Genomic DNA, 22,083 nt, shown 5'->3' with positions numbered 1-22,083 from the left:
GGATGGGGGAGCGTACGGGAAGGGGAGGGGATGGTCAAGAGTAGGGAGTCATAAACTGCAAACGTCGACACACAACTCTGCACACACAAAACCAGCATTGTCAAAATCACACGACGCTGCCTCTCACCCACTCGTTTACTCGCCCACTCCCTCACAAGGAGAGGGGAGAAGGAGGCTGCTCATGCCTCATGCCGCAGAGTCATTATGCCTATAATTATGCATTGCCCACACCCAGATGCAAAAGCACAAGCCAGACTGGATAAATAATATTATTATTGTTACCTGTATACACAACAAAACCGTTGGTCTGTGTCATGCAATCTTAACGTATGAGCTGGCTGTCAAGTTACTGCTGCTGTTAGTGGACATTATAATTTTTATAGCGTAATTTGTACTTCCTTTTTTCCTTCCTATTATAAAGTTACTGCTTGGCTCAAAAGCTGGATGTGTTGATCATGAGTGTACGCATTTCCCATTTTGCATACGCACAATGCGTACTACATTCATGGCACTGAAGATCACGGCCCCTTTGGCGCTTCATATTGCTTCACATGTGAAAAATATCTCCGAATTCTTGGAGACCCGTTCTTGCATTATACCACTTTCTTCGACTTCTCTTTTCTTCTCCGAGAAGCTAGAGAATAAAAGAACGCATCCTTACATGGGTCACAGAGCAGACTTTGGGGCTGTTGCTGAAACTTGCCAAAAATGCGAACACATTATGAACACAATGTATATTGACATGATAATCATTTTAAAACTCTTATTGCATGTATGGGTAACATATCCAGTCTGTATTGTGGTTGTGCACCAGGTGTGTGGGCCACAGGCACAGGACTCTGCTGCACGAGCAGCCTCCTTCTCCCCTCTCCTTGCACATGTGAGCGAGTTAGTCGCATAGAAACCAGGCAACTGATTATTATTATTATTTTTTGTTTACATGAAGCATTTCTTGAGAGCAGCAGCAGCAATAGGAAGATACCAGCTTGGAGAACAAGCATTGCTGGAGCACACATGCACTGGACCAAACACTGGACAAAACACTGGACAAAAACACCGGACGAAACACGGGACAAAACACTGACAAACCACAACATCACAAAAATCAAATCAGAAATTGCAGAGTTTCAAAGGTCCAAATCTCTTGCATTATTCTCTGAAGGTGCCTTAGTGAGAGGGTGTGACAAACTCTATAAAGGTGGCGAGTCTTGATTTGGTCCTTAGGCCATTCAACAGCATTCTCCCAAAACTGCCGCACGCGATTTTAAAATACTAGACACCTCAACGAGCTCATCTTGTTCATAGCATCGGCATTCACATCATGCCCGGCGCATCTGCAGCCAGGAGCCTAGATATTCTTACTCAGTCTGAGGCACAGCAGCCTTTCGGGGAGACCACCGACTCACGATACGGCAGCAGGCACACTGTCATCGAACGTACTTCAAATTCATTTTATTTGAATATGTATTTTCCCTGTCCACCGTCGGTGCTGTCATCATCGTAGTCGTCCTCAAACTGACCAGCACCGCCAGAGGCAAAGCTAATTCCCCGGTTCCTGGCCTTCTCTTCCTCACGCCGCTTCATGAAATCAGCCCCGGGGTCTATGTTTTGGCCTGCATCGGGAGAGAGAGAGAGAGAGAGAGAGAGAGAGAGAGAGAGAGACGGTGAGAAATAGAGAGAACAATGAGATGAGAGTCACAGATAGACAGAAGGGAAACAAGAGGAAGTGGAGCTAGCACACACGGAATACAAGCCGAGCCGAGAAGTACGGCGACAACGCTTGCAATCTGATCCACACCCATACCCATACCCATACCCATGACACCTTTTGTCCACACCGCAAGGATCACCCGGATTGTGTATGCCATCGGGATCTCCTTCTGCAGTCTCCAACCAACTACTAATATGGTCAAGACTATTGTCTGTAGAGACTCAGAGTGTGTTGAGAAATTCTCTTGAAGCTTGGCCGACCCAGCAATGTTTTATAGTACAGGGTGGTTTTTCAGAGTAATGCCAATTAACCATTAGAGTGTAACTCGGATGGTGAGCCAATTAAATAATTGTGAAAAGAAGAAGGACAAAATGTTACGAGTTATGACTAACTGTCCACCAACGTAACCAGATCTTATACAGTCAGCGAGTGCGACAAAATGGCACAAAACTGACAAGGAGTACTGAGACATTCGGCGACCTGACACCTAGCTCCAACACGTCTCCAAGGCGCAAACCAACAACCTTCCAACTTGGAAGGCTCAGGTTCGGAAAGGTCCAAGAGGGGAAGGAAAGCGCAATGAAGAAGAGCATGAGCTACGCATCACGGCAACAAAGAATGCCGAAAGTTACTGGATGATGACGAAACTAGTAAGACTATTGGACATACCGGCCTTACTACAACTCATTTTGTCGCACTCGCTGACTGTATAAGATCTGGTTACGTTGGTGGACAGTTAGTCATAACTCGTAACATTTTGTCCTTCTTCTTTTCACAACCCTTAGAGTCCATAACCTTTTTGCTTCCCACTTATAAATAATTTGTGGCAGTCATGAAGATACACAATCACTAATCACCATACATTCGGTTCTACTTCACCAATTTGAAGATCTAGGACTTGTTAGGAAGCTCTTGTTGAGAGGACTACAATGAGCCCACGAACTACTCCTTATCCGCCACAACGGGATCCAAATGTGAGTCCAGTTCCAGATCCGAGACGAAATCTGTCTCAACAGCCACTTCACTGTACCTAGCTTGGAACCGCTCAAATCTTACACAACATTTAGAGCACTCGCATCACTCTTCTCCATTTTGGCGACTCTGCTCTCCAGCGATCTGATAATTATTATCAGCCTCGTCTGCAATAGCTGCTGCTTCTTCATCAGTCGGAAACTCAGTAGCGCTTCCTCTTGACCGGCCCGAGCGGCCATTTCTTCAGCTGAATACCGAGGTTCTCAGCCCCAGGCCGAACTCATGAAGGTCAGCCATGGCTGCATCCTCACTGTCACAAGGATTTACGTCTTCGGGGTCGCTTGCACCACCTACTATCGATCGCCAAATCATTTGAAATAGCACTGACACTATTGCTTTCACGCACTCCTTTTGACCTAGCTGCATGCTATGACCATGATGACGTTGCGGAGGGTGTGGCGCGGCCAAATGACGTCATGGCGCAGCCCCAGAAACTCAGTTTTTCAACCGGAAATATAACGAGAACGCTTTGTCGGAGACACGTGGGACCAACACCATTCGACTCAGCGCCCGAAACTCTACCGACCCTGAAATTTAAATTTTTCACCGGACTTCCCCTTTAATGCACCCTCTTAGGCTTTATCTTATTTGCCGTACACTTGCATACTCTCAATAGGCATTCACATACACAAACAAATGCACCACACCCGCACCTGCACACGCAAACGCACACACACACAACCCCCTGGACCCGTCCCTGATATAGACTTCAGCACCTTACCTGGGTGAGTTGCTCCCTTTGCTTCTTATCATGAGCTGCTTCGTGTTGCGCTCTTTCCTTCAGTGCCCCTGAAGACGTTTGTCGATCAATGTCTCATCCATGGTTCACGTCGGGAGCCCATAATTGCTGCTCTTCATGTTTCAGGTCCTTCAATTTTTCATCCAGCACTTCTTCCTTCAGCCTCTCTTCTTCCTTGATATGTTGACTTTCTAAATCTGCTGCAGGTATTCTAGCCTGCATCACGCGGCCAAACAACAAGTGAGGCAGAGTCCAGCAAGGGTACAACAAGATAGCACAGAGTACAGAGTACAGAGTAAAAAAGAGTACGGCACGCATGCATAAAATCAGAGAGTTAAGAAGTGAATGGAGGAGGGAACAAAGTTAGAGCTCTTTTCGTCTTTTTTCTTTAGTTCACAGCCTGTCTGTTGCCCACTCCCAGCGGATAAGGCGCAGGTGGGCGTTGATCTTCTCTTCGAACGTCTGCAGTCCTTTCTTTGTTGGCGGGTTCGGCTGAACGCACTGCGGGAGCTGGTTCCAGACCCCACAACAGCGTCAGGGAAGGATCGAAGGACATAATTCCGTGCTCTGAGCGGAAGAGTGGAGGCGAGCTGGAACTGGTGCGAGAGATGCTGCTGTGTGCGTCGGCTATGGCGTGATGTGTTGGTTGTAGTAGACGGATTTTCTACCGTATCATACCGTATGCACCGTATCTCGATAGACTTACCATATCGTATATAGTATGTTATTTTGTGTCCGTCGCGTGTACGTTATGTTGGTGCATGCGCCTGTTGCTGGGGTATGAAAAGCAGTCTTCGTCTTGAGTTCGTCATGTCTAGTTGTGTTTCGTCGTCGCGTCAATAAACAGTCTTCTAAGTGTAGTTATCGTCATCCCTTTGAATAAGTGTGGAGATGGAGAGATTGCAAAAATGTAGAAGTGATTACTGCTCTGCCCCACTGCAGCATGTCTTCGACAACCATCGGCAGCTGAGAACTTCTGTCCCGCCACTTCGACGTGTCGTTGTTGACCACATGTGAAGAAATCAGCAGTAATCGGTAGTGATACTGGTAACATTAAACACAGCATGCATTGTGCTGTTGTAAGTCTTAGTTTTAAAAGTAGCTGGATAGGCATACCGTTCTCGGTCGTTGTAATGTTTCTGCCATTCCTTCAACTCCTCGGAACACACTCGCCCCTATACAGGGTCTGATCCAGAGATCTCTACAGGGGGTTGTAGTTTATCCAAAGCTGAATAGCTGATACATGTATAGTACATGCATATGGATTCCAGTAGAAGATTTGTAAAATTTAGGGGTTTCCGCTTAACACCCGGAACCCCCTGGACCCGTCCCTGATATAGACTTCAAGACCTTACCTGGGTGAGTTGCTCCCTTTGCTTCTTATCATGAGCCGCTTCGTGTTGCGCTCTTTCCTTCAGTGCCCCTGAAGATGTTTGTCGATCAATGTCTGCTCTCTGGTTCACGTTGGCAGCCCATAATTGCTGCTCTTCATGTTTCAGGTCCTTCAATTTTTCATCCAGCACTTCTTCCTTCAGCCTCTCTTCTTCCTTGATATGTTGACTTTCTAAATCTGCTGCAGGTATTCTAGCCTGCATCACGCGGCCAAACAACAAGTGAGGCAGAGTCCAGCAAGGGTACAACAAGAAAGCACAGAGTACAGAGTACAGAGTAAAAAAGAGTACGGCACGCATGCATAAAATCAGAGAGTTAAGAAGTGAATGGAGGAGGGAACAAAGTTAGAGCTCTTTTCGTCTTTTTTCTTTAGTTCACAGCCTGTCTGTTGCCCACTCCCAGCGGATAAGGCGCAGGTGGGCGTTGATCTTCTCCTCGAACGTCTGCAGTCCTTTCTTTGTTGGCGGGTTCGGCTGAACGCACGGCGAGAGCTGGTTCCAGACCCCCACAACAGCGTCAGGGAAGGATCGAAGAACATAATTCCGTGCTCTGAGCGGAAGAGTGGAGGCGAGCTGGAACTGGTGCGAGAGATGCTGTTGTGTGCGTCGGCTATGGCGTGATGTGTTGGTAGCTCGGGATGGAAGAAGAGCGAGGAGCATGTCTGGGCAAGTCAAAAAGTGGAGCTTGTACAGAAAGCAGAGTGCTCCAACTATTCTGCGGATGTCCAGGCTAGGAAGGAAGGCTCCATCACCGATTAGGCGAAAGCCACGGCGTTTGATGGCAGTGAGGCGAGCCAGAGTGGTGGGTGCAGCGCTCATCCACGCGAGCATGCCATCCTCCAGGACCAGGCGGACAAAGCCCTTGTAGATCACGCCAGAGCTTCTGGAGTCCAGCAAACGTGAGGATTCCCGGAGGAAGCCAATACGCTGCAAGCCTCAAATAGCCAATTGACTGATATGAGCTGTGAAGGACAGGTGTTGCTTAATCAGAACATCCAGCGGCTTCAGCTGGTCGACTTATGGAACAAATGTGCCCTGGAATACAATCGGTGGGACGACGGCTGTGTTGCGATGGTGGGAAATCAGGAGGGACTGAATCTTTGTAGGTTCAAACCTAAGGTGCCAGGCCATTCCCCAGTCTGCCAGCGCATTTACAGCAAGCTGGAGTGCGGTAACATCTTCGGGTACGGCAGAATGGGTCGATATGCACTTGTATAAGGTAGTGTCATCAGCATAATACAGAAAGCTGGGCCCCAGCAGGTAGATGATCCTCAGCATCATTCGTATAGAGTCGGGCCCAAGATGCCACCCCGGGGGACGCCTGCCATGATGGGGTAAGAAGAGCGCTGTCCGCTCACTACAGCCTGGGGCTTGCAGTTGGCGAGGTAGCTTCTGAGCCAGGGTGAAGAGGTCCCTGGAGCCCATACCGCTCAGCTATGTACAGGACACCAGGGCGCGACACTTTATCGAACGCGCCAGCAATATCCACTGCCAGGACGCACACAAGTCCTCCACTCTTGGCAACTCGGCTCCATTCGTGGTGAAGAGCTAGGAGGTCAGTTGCGCCAAGTCCAGAGCGGACGCCAAATTGACGAGCAGAGAGAATGGAGTTGCTATCGATGAAGTTCATAATGCTCCGGTTGATTATGGTTTCAATACATTGGGAGATAATGGAGAGAAGGGATATGGGGTGGTAGTTGTTCACACAGGATTGCGAACCCTTCTTGTGAACCGGGACGACGTTCGTCACCTTCCAAGTAGATATTATGTATGCTGTTTTGCAGACTTTTATCCGGAATTGTGTCAACTTGATACTTTTGGTAGTACTTGGTCTATAAAATCATGCGCTTATAAGTGAAAGTGCGCTTATATCAGAATAGAGGCACATGCGCATATAAGTGCGTTACTACGGTACATGTCTGTAAGTCTGCGTGTTAAGTTATTACATTTTTTATGTGACGGCGTTCCACTGTTGAAAGTCATGAGATAACATTATGGACCTTTAAAGACTTTCCCAATTTTTGCTGTTCTTATGAGTGCACAATTGATCTTATTCCCGTAGCTATGCAAAAGAGTCTGGCGCTAGCCAGGGTCCACACAGCTTTGATTGCGTGCTTGTGTGTTTGTGCTGTCGACATGCGCATATGCCTGGCGCTATTCCGTACCGTACCATCAAAGACAGCTGGCCACAGTGTTCAAATAGGGCTTTCAAATGCAAGATCATAACGTGAAGCAACTTGGAAGAATGAGTATGTATGCGAAGTAAAGTGTACCGGGGGGAATGCATGCAGGGCGATAGTGTGGGTTCGAATCCCAGGTTATGGCTTAAAAAAAAATAGGAAAAATGAATAATTTATAACGTCCCTGTGCTTTTTTTGCCTAGGTCAAGGTGGTAGACGGTGTCGTATTACCCTCAAATAATCAGCTAGGCAGCTAGGCAAAAAAGCATAGCGTAGGGCCCTGAGCTTCCAAGCTCTCTCGTTTATGGCCATTTTGTAAAAAAGAAAACAGGGGGGGGGGGGGGGGTGCGACTTACAATCGAGCATGACGTTCTACTGAAGTGAGTATATCAAAACAGTATGACTCAAACCTGAAAATAGGGGTGCGACTTATAATCGAGTGCGACTTATACTGTAGTCTGGGAACACGGTAGTTGTGGGCAATCGGGTCAGCAAGACGTTCCACACACCTAGCATTCACCCAGCTCACACCTCTCATATCCATGGACAACGACATAAAACTGACAACACCACTTGTACTCTCACCTGTAATCGCTGCTGTTCACGTTTGAGCCTTTCATGCTGGTTTTCTCGCGACAGCCTCGCTTTTTCCAGCTTAACCCGGACAAGTGGAGGTTCTAATTCTGCACGCTGTGAAATCTGCGTCACGTGACCAAACAACAAGGCAGAGTACGCAAAGATACGACAAGAGCACAGCAATGGTACAGGCAAACAAACAAAACTTATTTTCTTTTCTAGCCCTGGTTGGTCATCTCCTCCTCTCTCGCACTTTGCGTGCCAATTGGTCATGTGCCACGAGTTGAGTGAAATAAATAAATATATTTGTTAACCCAGCGTGTATAACTGTATACAGTAGGTATCGGTTATAGCGTGGGTGTTTGAAAAACGACATTTGATTCTTATTGCCGATATTTCTTACACACGATAAATCACGTGTGACATTATCATATGCACGTGTGACATATCATATGCACGCACGTTTGGTACACGGATCAATCAGACTCGCGGTCGTGCTAGGTGACTGCCGAGCAGCGGACACGAGAGAAGTCTGAAGAAAGAGTCCGACTGGACAGAAAAAGTGATTCTCCAATGCTCCCTTGGACATAACTCTCTTTTTGTGTTGAATATTATTGTATTGAGTATGCACAGAGCACAGATGCTATTACTACAGGCGATACACTTTGCACTAATCTGGCATATTTTGCTACACAAAATCCATTCTTAGGGCCGATATATTCTACTATGCGATAATACTGCTTGTAAGAATAAATATACACATAAAATATGTGTTATGATAATGAAAAAATGAGTGTTCATTCTTGTAAGCAGTATATTCTTGTATACGACCACACTATAACCGATACACACTGTATTTCTCTGAAAAACATGAAGACCACAGCAAATCCATGTCCGTGCAACCTGTGGGCGCAAACTGTGGATTTCGTTGCAGAAACACGAAGAGCACAGCGAATCCGTGTGAGGCGTAATCTGTGCATTTCCCTGAAAGAACATGAAGAGCCCAGCGAATCCATTTGGGGCGCAATCTGAAAATTCCCAGAATGAGCAAGCATGCCTGCGCAAACTGCAGATTGCTTGCGCATTGTGGGAATTCTCAGATTGCGCAGCGCAATCTGTAGATTGCGCAAATTCTCTGCAAGCTGCAGCAAGCTGTTTCGGCCATAAAGGCCTCATCAGCACAGCTATGAGCTAAATAGGCCGAGCTACCAGCCATGGTGCAAAGGAGGCACCACAGACATTAAGATAGCTCGTCGCTCTAGCGCCAGAGTGCTCTACTCACGAAAAGTACCGGGCAACGCGTAATGCAGCAGCACTAGAGCAGCCGGTGTATGTGTATTTGTGTGTAAATGTGTGTGTGTGTGTGTGTGTGTGTGTGTATGTGTGTGTGTGTGTGTGTGTGTATGTGTGTGTGTGTGTGTGTGTGTGTGTGTGTGTGTGTGTGTGTGTGTGTATGTGTGTGTGTGTGTGTGTGTGTGTGTGTGTGTGTGTGTGTGTGTGTGTGTATGTGTCTGTCTGTGTCTGTTTACTCACACTCCTCTGGTGTCCCGGAAGTGCCTTCACCGAAGATCCAGAGTAAGATGGGTGACCATGCTGCCCAGGTCTGTTGCCAGGATAATAGTACGGAGAGCTCGTATCAGCGTAAACCGCTGTGCCACTCGGTCTGGTGAGGGAGGATGCCGTTGGCGTGTTACCATACTGTGACTGGTATAGACTGCTGACAATTGCTGCCGGCGGGAAGTGACGTTGGTGCGGCTGCTGCTGCTGTTGTTGCTGCTGCTGCTGCTGTTGTTGCGGCTGCTGCTGTTGTTGCGGCTGCTGCTGTTGTTGCTGCATCATTGCCAACGAGAATGCAGTGGATCCATGTGTTTGTTTTGAGGAGAGCACATCATCAGGAACATCACGAAGAAATTACAAAATACATTGCCAGCCCTCGTCACTGACACGGCAAAAGAGAACAGTGATTCAGAAACTCCGAAAAGGGAAATGATTTCCACTTGCACAAGAGTGCTGCTACTGTAGCCCATTATACCAAACACGCCAACATGCCTTGGATGTGCACCCACAGATTTTCTCTTATAGCAATGATAGCAGACAACATCTGAGTGAGACAGATCAAGACTAGCGCCAGATAACTGTCCAATCCACACAACCTGTGAAGCCATGTGAATCGACCACCAATGCACACCTGGTCTACACCACACAGAGTTCAGTGGCATAAAACGGCCAAAGACAGTTACCTATGCACACCCTACATTTGCTGGGGTAACCAGTATAGACAGCATGCTACTTTGGTAGAAGCAGACAGTAGATGCACTGGTACCTTGAAGTAAACTTGGAGTAACTTTACCAACCAGCCTCGGCTGCTGAGTACTTGGAACCCAGAGCCAACAGACATACCAACATCATCAGCCATGAAAGCTATAATTATAGTAACGACAGAATGGATTGTGGACCAGAATCTAGTCCATCTTCCAAATGCTTCGGTAAGAAGGTAGCCTTCCGACAGGTTGAAACACACACACACACACACACAAACACACACACACACACACACCATTGACCATTTGACGCCCATCGCCAGAGGCAATGATAGCGATGCTACAGCAGAAGCCATAGCAACGTGTGCTGTGATTGCAGCATTTAAAATAATTGACCCCCACTATTCAGCCTGGTCTACACCACACAGCTATGAAGTGGCTTTTTTTCTGGCCAGTGAATCCCTACTTTTTGGTCTTTTTCATTTTTTTCCCACACACACATCACACCACATACTCCGGCATGCACTGGCTGTTGGTAACCACCCAGCAGAATGAAAAAAAGGCAGGAGGAGTCTGAGAAAGAGAAGAAAGATGTGTGTGACCACACACGCACGCACGCACGCACGCGCGCGCACGCACACACACACACACACACTACTACTACTACTACTATTGACAGCTGCCAGAAATGGCCACGCCGCTCCCCGAAGGGAGGTACTTAGGTTAGGGGAGAGGTAGGCAATGCTTCAAATGGCGCTCCAGCACACACATGCACACACACACACACACACACACACTACTGCTGCTGCTGCTGCTGCTACTACTACTACTATGTACAGCTACCCTATCGGACCACGCCGCTCCCAGAAACGGGAGACAACGACAAGAAGAGAGAAGAGAAGAGAGAAGAGAAGAGAGAGAAATCGCAAATTCAACAGAATTGGGCATGGCGTTGCAAGTCCTGTGGCCTTGAGAACCGCCTTTCGCAATGCTCGCATTCATGACGGCAGTTGTTCCTGGCTGCAGGTGACATAGGTTTCGTACGGTCACAGTGATGACGCTCAAACCAGAACGGGAGCGGAAAGAGCGGCGACAAACATCCCATCGAAAAGAGTCAGATTCATGGCGAATAGATACAGCAGGGACATCCTTGGATACAGGACAGTGATGCACAGCCAGTCCTCCAGAGCTCTTCAACCACCGCATCCACTTCATACATTGTCTGGCACCCTTCTGTTGTGACACAGGCAACTTCCGCTGGGCAATGCACTTGTGTCGGGCGATGTCGTTACGGCGGCGGAAGTCTCTGGCACACAGCAAGCAGCGCAAAGGTGGCAGATCATCTGCATGTGGTGGTGTCTCAGCAAGGAACATCCTCCAGTTCTGCCGATCTTGTGCATTCTGAAACCAGGAATCCACGCCAGCTGCCTTCATGTCTCTCTGGACAATGTCTTTCCAGCGCCGCCGGGGGCCACAAGGAAGGCGACAACCACTCAACCTTCCAAACAAAATCTGGACGGGAGCACGGTCTGCAGGCATGCGCGCGACGTGCCCGAGCCATTCCAACCGCCCACACTGAACAAGGTCTGGAACTGGTGTAGTGTCACCCCAGCGCGCACGGAGCGTTGCCGATGAGATCTTCTCCTCCCATTGCTGACGCCGACATACGCATAAGATGGAGCGAATGCACCGATGGTGAAAGTTATCCAGCAGATCCAAGTCGTGACGAAGCGGAGCCCATGACTTAGCACCGTAGAGTAAAACAGACAGAACACAGGCCGTGTACAAATGTCGCTTTGTTGCCACCGTCAAGCTGGCATCCCGGAACACTGGTAGGAGGCAGCCAAACGCCTTTGCTGCATTGGCAATCCGTCGCTGGATGTCAGGTGAGGACCGGGTGTCTGGCGTGATAAGGGAGCCCAAGTACACAAACGATTCAACATACGAAATGCTGTCGCCACCCATGTCCATCGGCATCCTGTCCTCCGGGGAAATACCAACACCAACTGCCATGAATTGTTTTTTCGACGAACTGACGGACAAACCAAACGGGGGTGCAACACGATGAAAAGTCCGAAGCGACTGCTCAGCCTCAGCCGGACTCATTAACAAAACGGCATCGTCCGCAAATTCGTGGAGTTGCACTTGAAGGGTACCCTTAGCACGGGAATAAAGCTGACCATTGATGTTGTAGGACAGTGGTATACTGAAAGGGAACTATGGTCTTCGAATACTTATGATAACATTGTGTATGCATTTACAATTATTATTCACGATTTGCTAGAGTTACTTACGTGTTTGTTATATTCCCGCTCAGTGAAGTCCCTCTGCAGAATAACTCTACGATGTGTCACTATCTGACAGGGTTTACTGTCACCCCGTATCGGGTGCAAGCACCCACTGACAGATCAAACACTTTTCTTTCCTCACCTTTGATCTTTCTGTCTTCGTCCTGCTCACTACTGGTTGTCGTTCGAATTTCTGATTTATTTATTTAGAAAAGCGATCCTGTCAACTTTTCTATTATTGTGTTCACATGGCAAGAAAAACGACACCGCTGTGCTACGTAAGTTTCTACGTAAGGTGCTCGGTATTTCATTTAGGCTACGTAAATCTCTACGTAAGGTGCTCGGTATTAGATCTACCAACGCGTGGTAGCCGCGTGCTGTGCACGTGCACGGCAGACATTGTGTTGCATGCATGCAGTGCAGTCCACGGATTCGTGTTCGGATATGTGCATGCGTGAGGAACTTCCTTCTTTGGAACTGCTTCTTGCATGAGCTGTTTCGGATATTTCGTCTCCTGGCCTGGCTTATTTCGTTTCGGCGCTGCTGAGACCTCCTTTCGCGGAATATTACTCAATGACAGGTGAGTTGACCAGTTTCCTTTGATTCATTTGCTTATGTTGACTCTTTCATTTACGAAAAGTGTGCTGATTTTGGGCGGAATGCAATAAATAATGGAAAAGCTGACAGGATCTCTTTTCCAAATTTAGCTTTTCTGCTGCCGAGGCCTCCTTTTATGGAATACTCGATGACAGGTGATCTCTGAGTTGACCGGTTTCCTTCGATTCATTTGCTTATGCTCACCCTTTCATTTACGGAAACGTGAGCTGCTTTTATTCGGATTTAGATCCATTTTTATCTCTTTGTCCTTGTCTACAGTGTGCGAAGAACGCGAGTTCACCTTCTTGACGGTAAGGCTTATGTTAGATGTGTTGTCGAAATACTCATATTCATTGCACATTGGTACGTTACAAGTAAGGCACTGGTCAGTGGCATACTATCGTTGGCAGTTCCCAATCTGGAGGGAAAGGTTCAAGGACTCATTGACCGAGTTTGCCAAATAAATTCCCATATCAGGGAAAATCTCCATTGTGGAGAGGTTCAGTAACTTGTTTGCTTCATACGAAACAAGCCAATGGGTGCAGTCTCGTCTCGTGAAAATCTCGTACTTGTATGATTGGATTTGTTTACTCGAGTCTGGGCTGTTTGATTTGTGAGTACCGGCGAGATTGCACTGCCCCAAATAAAGTTTCGTGCCGCCAAAGCAAGAATTACGATCTGCAATCTGGTTGTAGTACCTGTAGTACCTGCAAGAATGTGCAGTACATGTATCATACTTTCTCTGTTGCTGTTTCAGTTGCCGTCATGTTGCTAAAGAAAGGTTTAGTAGAGAGGTTCTGCAAAACGAAAATTCGAACGAAGTTTCGCGACAGTCCTTGCGAAAGTGTGTACGAATTTTTGCACGAACTTTGCGTTCTGCATATTTTCGTAGTTTGCGCGGGCCAAGTGCACGTAAAGAATGGCATGTACTTGTCATGTGCTAGAACCTGTATATGGTTTTTTTCGTATGCTATTCTTCCTGCTGCAATCTATTTCATGATGAAACAGTTGACAGATGCGTGGAACCCATTATTTGGGAGACATGCGACCTGTACTATTATTATTATTATTATTATTATTATTATTATTATTATTATTATTATTATTATTATTATTATTATTATTATTATTATTATTATTATTAAGTGCACGTACGCCATGACCCGATCTCACGAAATTTCCTACGACAGTTCATTTCACGTTCCCTGCAAGTTTCGCGTCCAAAGTTGCGAAAGTTTGTACGCATTTTCGTTTTGCAGAACCTCTCTAGTGACTCATTTGTTTCATACAAGACGAGTCAATGAGTCGGTGTGGCTTAGAATCTTTCGCTGTAGAAGAAATCTATTCGTATGTCTATTGGAGAAATAATTGTATTCACTGGTTATAAAATAGGTTAAGACAAACTCACAGAATAAATACCATCGGTCCCTTGGTGTTCGTCCTAAAGAGGTTCGACTGGATATCATTCATACTCACCAAAATATGTGCAAGATTTTATTATCATGGAGTGCCTTGTTTATCTCTCAGTACCCCCAACCATAGCCTTGCCCCTTTTATCCTCAGGATCAGTGTAGTTGTTGGAACGAGGTGTCGGACTCAGCAATGTATTTGTTTACATTTTAATATATGTTTATTGTTCCTCCTTTGCTGTGTTGTTTTAGAAAATCGTGGACTAACAGTTTGAAGTCATTGAACTACTTCCAAGAGTTGTATCGACATCAACAGGATTACGATTTCAGTGCAATATGATGCTGGATGACCTTATCACGATATGTGACGATAACCCATGATTATAAACCATTATAAACACAGAATCAACAAAAACATCTGCGACACGCACCTGGCGCATGGCTACATTTCTCAAATATATCTGATCGAGGGTGGGGAAATCTGAAATATCTGAAAGGCAAGACAATTTTATGACAGAGTCATGAAATTCTGCAACAGCAACATGCACAGGATGACCTCCGTATAAAAAAAGTATCACCACCACTACTCACATGTTTCCCCGCAGAAGAACATGCATTATGCTAGTGCCATTTTCTGCAAGAAAAGGCTTGCACATCAATGCGTATAATACGGTATTGATATGATGTGAAGGCCATAATTTACATATTGATATAGGGCATTCCATTGATTGGTGACAGAAAAAAAAATTATAGCAAGAAAAACTGCTTTATGGCAGTTTTCTAAAAAAGGTTATTGTGTTCTAGTCCATGGACCCCGTCTAAAAAGTAAGAAATTAACGAAATGTGATAGCTGAAAATTAAAATTTCACACAAAACCTCACAATAATCACACACAGAATGAAAAGCTACATGTAGAAGACCTTTTCCCCTCGTGATCCTCTTTCCTATGCATGCATGTTGCCAATTGTTGGTGCAGTACAAGTTTAGTGTTGAAAGCAGCATTTCAAGTGTTGTGATTATTGTGAGGTTTTGTGTGAAATTTTAATTTTCAGCTATCACATTTCGTTAATTTCTTACTTTTTAGACGGGGTCCATGGACTAGAACACAATAACCTTTTTTTAGAAAACTGCCATAAAGCAGTTTTTCTTGCTATAATTTACTTTGCTTCTGCATTTCCTGCATTTGTTTTGCACCATGTTTTCCATGGATACGCGGGCTGTGCGCAGCAGCGCACCTTTCTGGGGAGACTGGTATCGTTTTAGGCTGCGTCCCGCTATCCATATTTGTTGTGTGTAGTACGCTGGTCTCGTTTGTGCTGCACTTGTACGTGCACGTTTTGCCAGGGACAGCGGTTTTGCATTCGCTCTTCTTGGCGCAGCCAGTTCTCTCTCGCTTCTCTCTCATTTCTCTCTCCTTTCAACCATGCATAATTTGTTCCTTATCTGAAAAGGCTGTGATCTTTTGTGTGACGGTGTGCACGGGGTGCATGACTGAGTGCCTGGGAAGGTTTAGATAACAAAGTGGTACCGAAACCCTGTGAGAATGTCCAGGCATATCGAGGCGTTTGTAAAACCCTATCGTGGTAGTGGCGATGATTTCGAGGCCTTCTGGTCTACGTTTTTAGTATTAGCGAACCTCCAGCAGTGGAGTTCGAGCACAGACAAGATGAACAACTTACCGTTGTTTCTGGACCTACCTGGTGTGGGACGAGCTTTCGTCAACCGACAAAGCTGACCCGGATGCGGTGAAAGCAACTTTGAAGAGTGCATTCAGTACGACGCCTGCCGCGTCATTCCAGAAATTTCGTGCCCGCACGTTGCGGACCGATGAGAGCGTCGAAGGGTACGCTGCAGACTTGAAGAATCTGCTAGTTGGTGCTGGCCAGAAAGTCGCGAGTGACGGCAAAGACCGTGTAATCATCGAGCAGTTCGTTGCTGGTTTGCCCTGGGAGTTTCAACGCCAGTTGCGAATAAATTGTTCCATGGAGTCTGTATCTGACTGTATTGAGTATGTCCGTCGCTTGCGGAGCGCGGAGGGTACATCTTGTCAGAAATAGCCGGTTGGCGCTGCGGCTGCTAGCTCCCAACGCAGCCGGAATGTTTTATGTTTTCGTTGTAATCAGGCTGGACATATTTCCCGCAATTGTCCCGCAAACCGGAGTTCTGGCAGCAGCAGAAGTCATGGCAATGGTGGTGGGCGGCCAGCTTTGACCTGTTTCTTCAGCGATGAGACAAGTCACGTGAAGCCAAACTGTCCGGAGTACAAGAAGTGGCGCCAGTCCCGCCAGCAGTCTGACAAGTCCTGGCGTGCAAAGGAGTCTGAAGTGCAGGCCGCAGCACCTGAGCGCAAGCCTGATCCCTGCCTCTGTGTGCCTGATACGAATGCATGCTCTTTGCCACGTCTCCATGTGGATATTGCTGTGGAAGAACAGTCTGCTCGCCCTAAGGCAGTCGTGGACACCGGCGCCAGCTGCAACCTGGTGAGCCGGCAGCTGGTGGAGGCCCTGAATGTGGATGTTCGTCCGTCCGAACTGGCAATTTCGGCTATTGATGGCAACAGTGTGCCTATACAGGGTGAAGTTTCGCTGCAGGTGTCCAGACTCGATGATGCTGTTTATCTGCCATGCACTACGAGTCGGTTTCTCGTCGTCCCAGATTTGCATGCCGTTGGCTCAGATCTTGTCATTGGCCTGGAACTGATTTCCGCACTGGGCGGTGTCGACGTCCAGTATGATCATGGCGTGCTCACTGGTGTGACGTTTGGCACGAAACCGCAGACCGTTGACCCAGTTGCAGCTTCACCCGAGAGGTCGACCCATGACCACCCATATGGGCATGTGACAGTTACCAGAGATGACGAGGGTAATGTCACCCTAGCAACGGATGATGGCCAAGTGTGCTGGGACGCTGCTCGTAAGAGATGGGAGCTGACCTGGAGATGGCAAAGTGGGAGCGAGCCTCAGTCGCCCGTTGGCTGTGGCATAGGCGAGTACTCTCGCTCGAAACTGACTGATGAGCAGGAGACCCTGTTCCAGCAGGACGTCCAGACCTGGATTGACAACGGCTGGCTGCAGCCGTATGATGTGGACCAACATGGCCAGCCCAAGTGTGTGCTGCCTTTCCTTGCTCAAGTCCAGGAGCACAAGTCGTCCACTCCAGTTCGCCCGTGCTTGGACTATCGCAGGCTGAATGCCTGCATCATCTCACATCCTGGCTCAGAAGCACCTGCCTGTGGTGAGAAATTACGGAAGTGGCGGCAGGCTGGACCTGCAGCTGAGTACGTTCTCCTGGACATTCGCAAGGCCTACTTACAGGTCCATGTCGCACCATCATTGCCGCCATACCAGGTTGTCCTCGTCGACGGCCAGCGTTACGTGATGGAACGGATGGCGTTCGGTCTATCCATTGCCCCCAAGTTCCTAGACATCATAGTGAAGTGGGTCTTGCGTGATGTGGCCGATGCCGACAACTAGGTGGATGATATCCACGTGCCGCGTGACCGTGCTGCCGTAGTATCCTCTCAGCTTGATGCGTTTGGTTTTGAGACCAAGCCTGCAGAGCCATTGCCTGATGCCCGTGTTCTGGGCTTGCAGCTCCATTCTAGCGCCACGGGTGAAGTTTTGTGGACCCGTCGTCAGGTTGTTGATCTGTCTGTTTCACCCACGACTACGAAGCGGGAACTCTTCAGTTGGTGCGCTCAGCCATTATCCCGTCTGCTGTTGGCTTCGTCCGGCCTGCAGCTTCTTGAAGCGCCTCGTGTCTGGCCAGTCCGCATGGGATAAGCCTGTCTCTCCTGAAGTACAGCGGTTCCTCCAGGAACTGTCCGATCGCTGTATGCGAGAGGATCCTGCTCATGGTACGTGGCATTCTTCCTCTACTGGTTCTGGTTTTGTTGTTCATTGCGATGCCTCTGATGTTGCTATTGGTGTTGTTTTGGAGTGTGATGGTTCTGTTCTGGAAGATCGTTCTTGGCTCCGGCCAAAGGACGACCGGCGTCATATCAATCTTGCTGAGTTGAATGCTGCCTTGAAAGGCCTCGAGCTGGCTATTGATTGGAATGTCTCTTCTGTTGTGCTCAAGACAGACTCTAAGACTGTCTTTGGTTGGCTCCAGGCTGTGTTGCGCAATACTGAACGGGTGCGAGTTAGTGGTTTGCAACATGTCTTGGTTCAACGTCGTCTGCAGATCTTTACAGATTTGATTGAGGCATCCGGTATTTCGGTCACAGTGGAATGGGTGCCAAGTGCTGAGAATCATGCTGATGTATTGCCTCGTGTTCCGCAGCCGTGGGTTGCTCATGCTAAGAAGTTGTGTTCTTCTGCGGATGTCGCTGCTTCTGCCCCCTCTTCTTCACTTTCACATCCATTGGAGTTTGACGTGTTGAAGTCTGGTCAAGCTACTGATGATGCTCTCCAGAGCGTTATTCACGATTTGTCTCGTGGCGTCTCTGTTTCTGATCCGTCGTTCTGCAAGTTTCGTAAGCAGTTGTGTGTTATTGATGGTCTATTGTGTCGCACTTGGCGTGACCCCGTCGACGGTGAGGTACTGGTTCCTGTTGCACCGCAATCTACCGTTCCCGCTTTGATTCCTGCTGCTCATGCCAATGCAGGTCATGGCAATTGGGAAACTATGTGGCGTTCTCTGTGTCAGTCTTGTTTCTTTCCAGGTATGTCTTCGCTATGCCAGGCCTATGTGCGTAATTGTCAGGCCTGCCAGGCTGCCAATCCCCGCAGTGGTCCACCTGCTCCTGCTGTTCAGAATGACGTTCCTGTCAAGCCGTGGGACATTGTCCAGATCGATACACTGGAGCTCGGTGTCAACCAGACCGGTCAGTACCATTGCGTGTTAGTGGTTGTCGATATGTTTTCCCGTTGGGTCGAGGTGGTACCCTTGCGGCGTCATGATGGTCGCTCTGTTGCTGAGGAATTTCTGCGTCTCTGTTTGAAGTTTGGTCCGCCGCGTGTGGTGCGTTGCGACAATGGTCATGAGTTCCGCAATGCTATTGTGTCTTCTTTGTTGGATGTTTTTGGTGTTTGCGTTCGTACTGGTGCGGTCCGCCACCCTCAGTCACAGGGTGGCGCCGAGAGATTCAATCGTACTATTCTCACTCTTATTCGCCAGGTGTTGGATACTGCTGCCGAGTGGCTAGCCGAGCTAGAGACTCTCCTCTTCTTCTACCGTACTCGTCCGCATAGTGAATTGAAGATTTCTCCCATGCGTGCTATGTTTGGCTGGGAGCCCCGTGCCCTATTTGTGGACGGTATACCATCTACTCTTTCGTCCTCTCTTTGGGTTGATGGTGTGTGTGATAAGGCTGCTCGGGTTCACGACTATTTGACAGCGGTTGTTGCGCAGCACGCCCCTGCGCCTGTTGTTGAGTCGCCTTCTTGTCCGTATGTTGTTGGTGATCGTGTTCTATTGCGTAACCCTGATCGTCGCCAGAAACGTCAACCCCCGTTCAATTCTGGTTGGTCAGTTTAACATGTTATTGGTCCTGCCAGTGTTGTGATTTGCCGTGTGCATCCCGAGTCAGGTCGTCGTCAGGAAAAGGTGGTCAATGTCGAGCTCTTGAAGCGTGATGTTGGTTTGGTTGTTCCTGATATGCCATGTGCCCCTCTAGTGCCCCTGCCTGATGTTGACAATGTTCGTGTTGATGGTCCTCGTGATGATGGTGATGATGATGATTGGGTTCGAATTTCGGATTTATTTATTTATTTTGCTTCTGCATTTCCTGCATTTGTTTTGCACCATGTTTTCCATGGATACGCGGGCTGTGCGCAGCAGCGCACCTTTCTGGGGAGACTGGTATCGTTTTAGGTTGCGTCCCGCTACCCTTATTTGTTGCGTGTAGTACGCTGGTCTCGTTTGTGCTGCACTTGTACGTGCACGTTTTGCCAGGGACAGCGGTTTTGCATTCGCTCTTCTTGGCGCAGCCAGTTCTCTCTCGCTTCTCTCTCATTTCTCTCTCCTTTCAACCATGCATAATTTGTTCCTTATCTGAAAAAGGCTGTGATCTTTTGTGTGGCGGTGTGCACGGGGTGCATGACTGAGTGCCTGGGAAGGTTTAGATAACAATACCAGAATCAGTGCTGGCCTGACGCATCACATCTCTCCAGCACATCATAACAACACCAAAGAAGAGACTGAACAAAACCGGAGCCATGGTGCATCCCTGGCGCAAACCATTTTCAACAGGAAAAAGAGCCACGGACTTCAGCACCAACATGCACCTCTGCTTCCATGCCGCAATGGAACTGCAGGATTAGCTCTGTGAGTTCCTCAGGTACGCCCAGCTTGAGAAGGCATGTGGACACACACACACCTTTGGACCTTTGGAAAGCCCATCGTCGAAGGCGATGATAGCTATTAGGCAAGGCAGTAGTTCTTGTGTCGGGATAAATCATTAAATCGGGATAAATCATCCGGACGGCGAAAGTCGCGGCCGCAGACACAGACGAACACTCTTAGTTGGGGCTGGCTTGGTGGCTTCCGACCTCTACGCTCGCGCCAGTCCCTCCGGTCCTGAGCAAGGTGGTACCATTGCGCCTCCGGGATACCGGTCGCACGCAGGTCTGAAGCTGCCACATCTCTCCAACATCTCTCCATCTCTCCTTGGGTCCATGGCGGGGCCGCGTGTTAGTGCCATCCGCAAACAGGATCTGCTTTAGCAACCTGGTGTCGTCCATCCTTGCGAGGTGACCAAGCTATCGCAGGCGATTTGCACGAATGGCCTCCTCCAGCGAGGCTGGCATGCCGCTGCGCTTCGCCAGGTCTTCACTTGACAGGTGTTCCTGCCACTGCTGGTCTCGAGTAACACTCAGAATCGCTGTCGATGGAACGGGTCCAACCTGCGCAGGAGGGGTGCCTTCAGCGTCCATGTCTCAGAACCATACAGCAGCATTGTAAGGACCACGGACTGGTAGACGTGACGTAGGATTCCAAGCGATAGACCCGAGTTCCGGAAAATTGGTTGGAGGAGGCTACCAAACGCCCTCGATGCCTTGGCAAGACGAGTAGTGACTTCGGCATCCAGCTCTCCATCGTCGGTGAGCCGTCAATCCTTTTTCTGCACCTTGTCCTCACCCACTTACTGAGGTGTGGTGAGCCCATAAGTGGGATCATTTTCAAGTCCACCCAGAGTTTTGGGGATTTCAGGGGGTGTCGGTCGTTGGGTGGTTCAATAGCCAATTGACATCTTTCCAAGATTCCTTTTGAGTCTCTCCCCTCTCCCGGGGAGACCCACGTGACCAGTTTTGGCAATGAGCAACAAGTACAAGTACAAGGATGTGTGTGTGTACGTTGTTGGACGGTGATGTTCTGTCGGGGGTGCCTCACAGATATTCGTACCAGGAAGCAAAGGAAAGCCAAGAAGCCCATCGGAATCCGCTCACAGCCCAGGATCTGGCGCCGTAGCACATAGATTGATTCTTCTCTCGCACAATTGTTCTTTATCTTCGTTTTGATTGCTTTGTATTGTGTTACGTAAGTTCTCCTATGCATAACCATTTTCCCCAGGCACAGTACCCCACAAAATAGGTCAATCCCCTTGACAATTGCATTCCTAAATGTTTGCAGTCTGCGACACAAGACCCATAAATTAAGGCACTCTTAGATAGCTCCCAGATTGACGTGATTGGCCTTGCGGAGACATGGCTGGATGAGACTGTCAGTAATGGAGGACTAGTCATTCCAGACTACTCCCTCGTGAGACTTGACCGTGGGCGCCCAGGAGCCGGCGTAGCATTCTACTATCGCTCATCGCTTGCTCTCCAACCTCGGCTGGACCTTGCGCAGGATGATCTGGAAGCTCTTTGGTTACAGACACCGAATTCTGGGACAGCCCACTATGTATTTGCTTGCGTCTACCGCCCACCAACTGAGCCCATCAGCTTTTGGACC

At 48.3% G+C, this 22,083-nt stretch overlaps 1 protein-coding gene across 1 annotated transcript in view; it reads right to left on the bottom strand.

The window, feature by feature from the left end:
* Positions 1-692: 692 nt before the first annotated feature.
* Positions 693-22,083, bottom strand: part of LOC135815066 (J domain-containing protein DDB_G0295729-like) — a 39,585-nt gene continuing 18,194 nt past the window's right edge. The window contains exons 7-11 of the mRNA XM_065328305.1: positions 9,163-9,459; positions 7,639-7,752; positions 4,838-5,071; positions 3,465-3,698; positions 693-1,613 (exon numbers count right to left, since the gene is read on the bottom strand). Of these exons, the coding sequence (XP_065184377.1) occupies positions 3,558-3,698; positions 4,838-5,071; positions 7,639-7,752; positions 9,163-9,459 (786 nt within the window). The 3' untranslated portion in view covers positions 693-1,613; positions 3,465-3,557. The remainder of the gene's footprint in view (positions 1,614-3,464; positions 3,699-4,837; positions 5,072-7,638; positions 7,753-9,162; positions 9,460-22,083) is intronic.

The sequence above is a fragment of the Sycon ciliatum genome, chromosome 1 (assembly GCF_964019385.1).
Source record: "Sycon ciliatum chromosome 1, ocSycCili1.1, whole genome shotgun sequence".
Lineage (NCBI taxonomy): Eukaryota > Metazoa > Porifera > Calcarea > Leucosolenida > Sycettidae > Sycon > Sycon ciliatum.
The sequence above is the reverse complement of the archived record's forward strand: the minus strand, read 5'-3'. Positions and strand labels throughout refer to the sequence as shown.